At 36.8% G+C, this 10,066-nt stretch overlaps 1 protein-coding gene across 1 annotated transcript in view; it reads left to right on the top strand.

Annotated features, from left to right (window-relative positions):
- Positions 1-9,555, top strand: part of HS2ST1 (heparan sulfate 2-O-sulfotransferase 1) — a 149,574-nt gene extending 140,019 nt beyond the window's left edge. The window contains exons 4-7 of the mRNA XM_019531148.1: positions 991-1,129; positions 4,883-4,980; positions 6,045-6,202; positions 7,717-9,555. Of these exons, the coding sequence (XP_019386693.1) occupies positions 991-1,129; positions 4,883-4,980; positions 6,045-6,202; positions 7,717-7,943 (622 nt within the window). The 3' untranslated portion in view covers positions 7,944-9,555. The remainder of the gene's footprint in view (positions 1-990; positions 1,130-4,882; positions 4,981-6,044; positions 6,203-7,716) is intronic.
- Positions 9,556-10,066: the final 511 nt, after the last annotated feature.

The following is a 10,066-nucleotide window of genomic DNA, read 5'->3' as shown; positions in this document are numbered from 1 at the left end:
CACACTAAAATACAGCTGGTAAGTCTGCAAAAGGAAGAGAAAAATGAGGAAATTTACCCTGCAGGCAGTCCCAGATCTTCCATTTTAGGATGGCAATTATATACAGCTGGTTCTGGTCAGTGGAGCCTTTCTTGTCAGTCACTTGGACTTAACAGTTCATTACTTCTGATCGTTTTTTTTTAATTTGCACACAGTTGAATTAATTTCCTGAAATTGTGTACACACTGAAAAAAAGGCACCCACTATAAAAAAAAAATCTCTCAGCCACCCATGCTCAATATTCAAAGCCATATTAAATCAACCAGGACTACAGACAGACTCTTAGTCCCATCTTTCTTACAGTTTGTTGGGGTTGTGCCAGAAATGCCACCTGCTTCACTGCATAGCTCAGTTAGAAAAGGCGGCAGCAGGAGGAGACAGGACTGCAACATTGAATTTGCTGTGGACTTCTGTAGTACTGAAATGTGGTTACTGATCTGAGTTTTTTTAAGCCAAGATGTTTGTAGAGACATTTTCTGTACCTATAGTTTAGCACCATATATGCAGTGGCTGAATGTATTAAGGACACTTTAATATTGCTAGCTCAACAGCTAGGGATGAGTTGTTTAAACAACAGAAAGCTCAAAGCAGTTTTTGACTCAACTAGTGTGTCATTTTGGGGGGCAAAAGAGAGGGAAGTGTTAACATTTCTGGAATCCACTGTAACTGCAGCAAGGAAGAGAGGGTCTTTTATCAAAACCCTTTGCAGCCTTCAGTTGTTTTTTTTTAAACAGTACTTGGTTCTTTCAAACAATAGAATGTAGTAATCATGTGAAGCATTAACTCCCAGGCAGTAAAAGATCAAATTTCCTGTCTCCAACATCCAATGCATGTATACAGTTTCACTTGTACTAGTAAAAAAATTGAATTCATTTGTTCATTTAGAAGTAATTTTTGAGGCACTGAAGGATAAACTTAGGTGTGCCATTAACTTTTTCCCCCCTATTTCAGATTTGGTGTTAAAAAGAAACCAATTTACATCAATGTCATAAGAGATCCTATAGAACGACTAGTTTCTTATTACTACTTTCTGCGCTTTGGAGATGATTACAGACCAGGGCTACGAAGGCGAAAACAGGGGGATAAAAAGGTAAAAAATAATAATAATAAAAAAAAATCCTTATGCTCTACTTCCATATTTTTTTCATGCTGAATATGATCTAAAAACAATTTTAAATATGTTTTGATCAACTTAATATTTCTATTTAAAACAAAAATATTCCAAAGTATTTGTGGAGTTGCTCCTATGTAATCAAGTAATCAAAACTCCTCTTCCTTGACCTTCCATAACTTGTTTATTCAAGGGTGCAGTTATGCATCTATAATAGATACATTGTTGGAATATGTAGCTTTGGACCCTACTTAAATTTATAAGGGAAGTTAATACATTATGTTTGCAGAGTCCACAGTTTTTAGAGAGGTAAACTTTGACCTAAAATACAAGTTTTATAAAAAGCTTGTTTGCAGAACCAAAGCTCGGTTGATGTGTTTTTCATTTTAACATGCCAAATGGACAAACTTTTTAAAGGGACAAAGATTTTCTGCCATGTTTGGAACCCAGTAAGCATAGCTTCTTGCTAATACTGCGAGAAACTGAAAATTAAGCATAATAAAGAAAAGGTATATCACATAGAGTCATAGAATCATAGAAGAGACCTTGTAGATCTTCAAGTCTGACCCCCTGCCTGGGCAGGAGAAAAACTGGGCTCAAATGACTCCAGCCAGGTAGGCATCAAGCCTCTTCTTAAAGACCCCTAGGGTAGGAGCCAGCACCACTTCCCTTGGAAGCTGGTTCCAGACGAGGGTTGGTCAATCTGTGGCAGTATCAGAGATAGCATGGGCAGCCTCCATGTGCCACACAGCAGATCTGGAAGGGAACTGGGAGCACAGTAACAGATAGGGCAGGGAGCAAAAAGCAAAGCAGCAGATCAGACAGGGAACACGAGGAAGGAAGCAGAGCAGCAGATTGGGCAGGGGAACATAGTAGAACTTGCAGACAGTCCAGAGTTATTGTGTGGCACACCTGCCAAAAAGTTTGGTGACCACTAAAATAGACCATTGGCATTATTCAAAAAAGAAGAAAAATGAGGATGTTTTTATTACGAAGCAAATCTGACCAACTTTCAAAGTTGCAATGAAAAACAAGAATGCTAATCTGGAAGAGGTTGCTGCTCCTTCCTTGCTTAGTTAGAAATTGCTCCGCCTCTGTTGTTAGGGTTTTGGCACCATCTACTGGCATTGCATTCCTACACGGCTCGCCTGGCTGTACTGCATGCCAATAGGAAAATTTTCAAGCACAATGATACTTGAAAGCAAAGGGTGAGGGGATGTATCAGCTTTAGATTCAAGGATGTATAGTATCAGTAAGATGTTAGCAAAAATATAGTAGGTTGCCTATATATAACCTACTCTGTTTCTTTGCATGAAAGCATAACTTGGCCTCTGGAACTTTTTGCTGACGAATACATGCAAAATGAATATTGCCTAACTTGACACCAAATCCATGCTGAGTTTATAGGATCAAGAGTGTTAAAAGAAAAGAAATTCAATAAATCCTGTTTTTTGTAATCTGAGAATATTTGGTATGCAGTTATTGAGAACCTATATGTTGAAACTCAACCCCAAAATGCCATTTCTGAATATGCTGTGCTTGCTGGAGGAAGTTCTAATTTATTCCAATTTAAACCTTCTTAATGCATTAACAATTCTATGTTCTGACATTTGAGCTCTTATTTTCATCATGTCACTACAGCTAACAAAAAGAAATTTGCTTTTAGATTATGATTATTGCCATGTAGATTTGAACTGTTTCATGAGAACTTTGTATTTCACATTTGGTGAAACTGGTTCAAGTTCAAGTTTTTCTATCATTATTTGCAATAAATCAGACTGTACTGCAGTTCCTGCAGTCTTTTGAAATCATTCGGAGAAAACTTTGCCTAAAGGGGGTGCCAGTTAATTTGTTTGGAACATACAAATCAGAAACTTCAACAGTTGACTAAGCCATAATCATTAGCTTTATTATCTCTTACTGCTAAACAGAACTGCAATTTGATAAATATATTATATCTTATTTCCAAGTTAAATTATTAGAGCAAAAATATAGCAAAACTGGTTACACATCGCCCTCATATGTGGATTGGCTTCTCCATTTACCACTTTCTAAAATGAAAAATATTTTTCATAAAAAATTGTTTTACTGTTGTTACATCAGAATTAATGGAAATTATAGGAGAGGTTCAGATAATTTACACTATACATTTACTTGGAGTGACTTTTTTTACCATATGAAAAAGGAAGAACTATTACCCTTTTGTTGAACCTCCCAGAGTAGTGGATATTTTGGCTACAGGAACAGAAATACAATGGTTTCTTATGTTAGTCTCTCTGGATATAACAAGTGAGATGTGTGTTGAGGAAGGAAGGGGAAGGTGATGCCTTCATTTTGTTTTATTTAGGAAATTATTTGGCTCCCTTTATAAATGATCTCTACCTACAGCAGAAGAAGTCATATCAGTTGACAGATTCCCACTCGTGCAACATTGATACATCTGCATGACAGAACAAGTTACAATTTAGTTGTGCTGATCAGCACTAGGTAAATAGATGGTAGCTCTCTTGAGAAAGGAGGGAAAGCTTTAAGCTTTAACTAAGCATACTTGTTTTTTATAGAAATTTAATATGCTGATCATACTATTCTGAGCCTGGTATAGTTAATGAATGCTGTTCTGTGTTTAAAAAAAAATCCATGACTTGCTTGGAGTTTGTTATTGGTGCTGAATTTTGAATGCTAGTGAATATGTTTTGTTTTCATTGCAAAAGCTTCATTTTTACTTCGGGATAACTAATGACATAAGCTTTTGTGTAGTGAAATTCAGGGAAAATGAATACTCCAAAACAAACTCGTTCAGGGCCACCTAACATCCCCATCTGAGCTCAGTGAATTTCTCACTGTAACACTGAAATAACTTACCTTCCCTACTTTTTCTCAAAATAGCTCTCATATTTATTGTCCTTTTTTCTCATTTTGTTGGTTTGAATTTTTTACAGAAGCCTGCTTTTAACTGCACAAAGTGTTGTCAAAGGCTGTCTTCATAAGTATATACTTTTACAGGATTAAAAAAAGAAACCTACCACATTGCATTTTGGGGATGTCAAAAATATTTTGTTTCTAGGTACTGAATGGGTAGCATACTTGTAACATTAATTTCCTTTCAGTGTTAACAACTTTTTGTAATCAATAATATCACCCTGTAGACTTCACTGTAGATGTCCATACATGTAGAATGGTGTTTATTAGCTTTTTAGTCAGAATAAATTTAGAAATAACTTACTTCCATATTGGAAGCCATCATATTTTAAGCTAAACACAAAATTTGAAATGAAATGGATTAAATGCAGTATTGTAGCAAAATAGTAATTGTATCCTTTATTAATTACATGCAGTGTTTTACACTTAGATCCAAATTCCAGTCTGTCTTAGAGTAAGTAGTGTTAGTGCAGTTTTTGGGTCTAAAGTGTTTTTATAAAGGAAAAACTGCAATAGTGACCTGTATCCTCGTTGACTTGTGACAGAATTTGATTTCTTGTAAAAGGTTCAAGTTAGAGCTTTAAGCTTGTCAGTTATTTTCAATCAGATTCAATATTACCCAAATGCTTTTTCAATTAAAACAGACTTTCTTGGTGAGAAGGTATTGTGAATGCAGAGCTTGAGGAAAAAAAATGCATGTGTCTCTAACCCTGTTTCTTTCTTCCCAATACATTTAGCAATAAACCCTGTTAAGATGTTTGATATACAAGACTGAGATTTATAGCTCATTGCTCAACTTTGTCTTTGTTCCAGACTTTTGATGAATGTGTAGCAGCTGGAGGCTCAGACTGTGCTCCAGAGAAACTTTGGCTTCAGATTCCATTCTTCTGTGGCCACAGCTCAGAATGCTGGTAGGGAGATAAAGTTAGCTTCAGTTGCTAATCAAGTGTATTATCACTATAATCTATATTTAACAGATCTGACTGTCCAGGCAAAGTCAAGTACCCGGCAGTTAACTAATATGCAATTTGTGGATTACCTTCCAAAAGCATTTGACTTAAAAGAAAAAAAAAACCCTGGCATTACTTCACCCTGTAGCTTGTTTAAAGGATGTAATAGAGGTATACCAGCAATGCTATAATTGATGAGCATTGCCTCAATTATAAACCCCACTTTTATTGATTCACTATCTTGATAATTTCTTGTTAAATCAGGCCAGTATTGCTAACAGTGTGTATCTGCCTGAATGAAAGCGTTCTTGTCAAGCTGATTGAATTTATGGATAGAAAAAGAAATTTTACCTTAAATTTAGCTGTTGTTTTGATAAACCCTGTGCCAAACGATGAACTCTATTTATTAGAAAGCAAAACAAACTCAGTAACTTAAAATATGGATTAAGCAAATGTGTCTTTACAGAGAGAGAGAGATTTCAAGGAAGTCTTCTCCCAGAAATTTAGGTTAGAAAATAAAAAAAACTTCTGTGAAACAATTTCATTCAAATTCTTTTAATACTACTTGATGATATCAGTGAAAACATCTCTTAAGCAAAGAAAAAGGGACTGTTATCAAGTCTATGGTGTCCTAATTTAACAGACTTTTCTGTAAAGGCAAAGCAGAAAACCTCCTGGGAGCTTCTGCTCCAATATGCTCTCTATATAATATGACCTGGTCCTGTCTACCCCAATCTGGTATTGGGAATCAACTTGCAAAAAACATTGAACCCTCACATTATTAGTTTAAAAAAAAATGCGAGCAGCTTTGTAGAGTCATGAAGCTTGACCTCTAGCTTTTCTTGTTCACACAAGTATAGGTGAAAACAGCTTGGGAGAAAAAGTAAAAGATATTAGAGACGGGTGTGTCTAAAGTGCAATCCTGCCCTGACTTTGCAACGATAATGTGAAGAAATCCACATCTAGCAATCCAGAATTCTTGGCTAACATCAGAACCTTGCTGTAATTGCTTTGTATCATTTTAGGAATCCGGGAAGCAGATGGGCTTTGGAGCAAGCCAAGTACAACCTGATTAATGAATACTTCCTGGTGGGAGTTACTGAAGAGCTTGAAGACTTTATTATGTTGTTGGAGGCAGCTTTGCCCCGGTTCTTTAGGGGTGCTACAGAATTGTACCGGACAGGTATTGGAATCTGCTGTTTTCACTGTATTATTTACTCCAGTCTCCTTTATTTTTTCACATGAACTTTTCAGACCACAATGACCCCTTCTGAGCCTGTGGCAGAAATGCTTCTCAGAGAAGATCTTTTCTATCAGTTTTACTAAGCAGGCCAAAAATCTTTACTCCCAACACAAATTGCATACAGGCAGCAGTGGAGCATTTTTTTTTCAGCTATACCACAATAACTTGGCAAACTTACTGCTGCTTATGCGCACATGAAAAGTGGAATAGGCTTTTATCAGGTTAATCAAAAGATATTATCCCACCCCCAGTGTAGAACCCTGAGCTTGTAAGCTGGTCAGTACTGATAGATTGGTCCCACGGAGGCTGACAGTATGGGCCGTATTCAATTCAGATTCGGCCTGATTTCAGGGACAGTGGTTCAATCCATTGATTCAGATCACTGTTCCAATTCGATTCAGCCAAATCCAAATCTGAAGATTCAATGCTGATTTAGGGAATCGGTGATTCGGCCATAGACACAGCTTTAAATGTTTTTTCTACATACCTTGATGTACCAGGCTCGTAAACGGCTGAGATGCTGGGGCAGATGGAGCATCCCACAGGAGTGCAGGGGAGTCCCCTGCATGCTTGGTGGCAGGCCCAGAAGTGGACTGGAAGTACTTCTGGTCCACTTCCAGGTCTGCCACCAAGCGCACAGGGGACACCCCCCGCACCTCACCCCTCCCCGTGCTCCCCCAGCTCAGTGATTGGCCACAGGGGGAACCCAGGTGCCACTCAGTCCCATGAGGCACCAGTCTTGTGTGCTTCTGGTCCACTTCTGGGTCTGCCACCAAGTGTGCTAGGGATCCTCCTGCGCTCCTGTGGAATGCTCCATCTGCCCCACTATCTCAGCATTCACAAGCCACGTGGTACCTTGAGGTATGTAGAAAAAAACATTTAAAGCTGCGTCTGTGTCCGAATCGTCGAATCTCTCCCGATTGATTCAGAGCAATTAAAGGGTCTCCTGATTCTATTTGGATTTGGAGATTTGGCTGCTGAATCAGGTTGAATCTCTGCCAAATGCAATCAGCAAGAGAAGCTTTGCACAGCCCTAGTTGACAGTGCTCTGCATAGTCAACCTTTTTAACAAAGAATTCAGCCCTCATTAAGTCAGTGACAGTCTTTGCAGATGCAGATGCTTGCTTGTATGGATCAGCATTCAAGACTCAGGTGAGAAAATAGGTGGGAGAGATAAATGAGGATCAAACCAAAATGAGAAAATAGGTTTTGTTTTAGTTGCTTCCTTAAGGTTATTCTTAAAATGTAATAATCAAGGTAATCATATTTTATTTTATTTTATGTGGTTACATTATTAAATTCTGGATTAAGTTCTGTCACCTTTGGTACAAGTTATCAGTATGCTAACTGAAGAAAATTGTGCAAACAAATAGTTGAGTCTGTATTGCTGCACTTCTGGAATTACTTGAACTGGAGGGGGAGTGAAATTCTAATTGCTTTCATTTTACATGTAGGAAAGAAGTCTCATCTTAGAAAAACAACAGAGAAAAAGCTCCCCACAAAAGAAACCATTGCCAAGTTGCAGCAGTCTGAAATTTGGAAAATGGAAAACGAATTTTATGAATTTGCACTGGAGCAATTTCAGTACGTCAGAGCACATGCAGTTCGGGAAAAAGATGGTGAATTGTATATTCTGGCACAAAACTTTTTCTATGAAAAGATTTACCCTAAATCAAACTAAGAACGAGGTATACTACTAAATTAATGGACTAAAACTTTGGTCACATCATCTTAGTTCTCAGCCCTGGAAACTAGATTGCTGGTAGACCTCTGAGACATTTTCACTAGTCTTGAGAAAATTGGGCTGTGGATCGCATCAGGGGAGCTGGATGCTGACTAAGTATGTTGGTAATCCAGAAGCCTAAGCTTCAGTACTTTTATCTAACTAATTTTCAGTGGGAGGTATTACCCGCTGTCTTAAGAACCCTACACTTTCATTTATAGCGATTAACCACACAGCAGCCCTAGTTGAAAATATAAACAAAAAATGCTTCTGTTTATGCTGGTTTCGATTCTCAGAGCAATTTATTTTTTGTTTAAACTTCTATGAAGAAGAAATAATTTGTTTCCCAGCTTCAACCTGGAGATCTTGGTTATATACAAACATGGATAGTGTTAATAACTGGTTGACATCTGTGCTTTGTTTTTGTGAATCATGTCACATGATATTCATTGGAATGGTTAATCATGTTCTGCTAAGAAAAGCTACTGCTGCTGGATTTGCCATATTTATATATGTGGTTTTATTAAAAAAAAGTTATAACTGATCATTAGTGTTTAAAAAAATCAATTCCATATTAATATTGTAAAAAGATAGAGAATCAGAGCAATGTTTCTCATTTACTTCCTCCCCTCCAGTGCCAACTGAGGTTGGGAAAACTGTTGAGAAAGTTGGCATTGCCTGCAGTTTTAGTTAATGCTTACACATTGGTATAAGAAATAGTAAATTGGGTATCAAATTGCTCCATGGATTCTTTGTAATAACTGTAAACTGAGATATTGGTGAATCCATATTATGACTCCATTGGTGAGCTGTGGTATGGTTAGGGTTTTCCTACTTCTTCTATACTTTTACCTGTAGAATATTTTTACTAAGGTGCTTTATAATGTGTTTTAAAGCATTGCATTTACAGAAAGGAGTAATATGCTGTAAATATTGCATATTTTATGTATTTGGACCAAAAGGTTACAAGTAACTAGTTTAAAGTGTTTTTGCACCAGTTTTGTTACATGTGAAGTAAAACATCACATCTACTGTTCTACTTCCTGTTTGAGTTAACTGTTGGACATTGCTGAAATGCACTTCAGTGACCTCTATAACTTTAATACACAGCACATTGTCAGGAATTCTCTGTGTATAAAGTTAGTCCTCATCCTTTTATGTAGAAAGAGGAAAAAGGAAATCAAATGTGCAGTCTGGTTGAGAGAGATACAGTGAACTTGACATAAATATATTTATGTAACTGCCTTATTTCACAATTGTAAATTTACATGAGTTGCCATTATTAGCAATGTGAAAAACATGGTAGATTAAGTAGATTGAGATTAGGGAACAGATTTTTGGGTACCAGGGTCACTGTGTTTTATCAAACTGCAGTGGATAAATACAAAAAAATATATAGAAAAATACTTTTTTAAATCAAAGTAGTTGTACATTTTACCACCTGCCTTTTCTTAAAATGAGTTTCAATGAATTTGATTTTGAAAGGGTACAGAGAGGGGACAAGGTGAAATCAATGATATGATTTAAATTATTAAAGAAATGTATTGCTTAAGGCAATAGCATAAATTTACTGAGATGGAGTTTCTTTGACCAGTTTGTTCTAGTAATGAAAACTGTAAAATGGATGTTTGATGCCACAGATACAGTGATCCAGTTACTAAAAGAATTAATGAGATGCTATCAAGTACATTTAAAAAAACCCACCTTTTTAATATGCTTTAATCTTCTGTAAATCTTCCACTTTCAGTTTTAAAACTGAAGTTCTCCCTAATAGTTACATTTTTCTCAATTAGATAATCATGAATTTAGCTTTCTGATTGTTTAGCATGTGTGGCATGAACCTGACGTAGACTGAAAAATCCTATTTCTTATCTGCTATTATTGAGTGTGTCTACACATGCAGTTAATGCGACTGACTATACTTTGGCTCAAATTGAGCTAGAGTAAATTAATCCTAAGGTCACCATCTACACGTGTGTTTAAACAGTAATTTACTGCACTGCTGGATACCACGTGTATCTCGTTGGGCTATCTGGCAGTGCAGTAAATTAGTCTACTGCACCCTAATTGCCATGCAAGTG

Source organism: Crocodylus porosus, unplaced genomic scaffold (genome assembly GCF_001723895.1).
Source record: "Crocodylus porosus isolate Cpor-Errol unplaced genomic scaffold, CroPor_comp1, whole genome shotgun sequence".
NCBI classification, from domain to species: domain Eukaryota; kingdom Metazoa; phylum Chordata; order Crocodylia; family Crocodylidae; genus Crocodylus; species Crocodylus porosus.
This window is presented reverse-complemented; position numbering and strand designations above follow the sequence as displayed.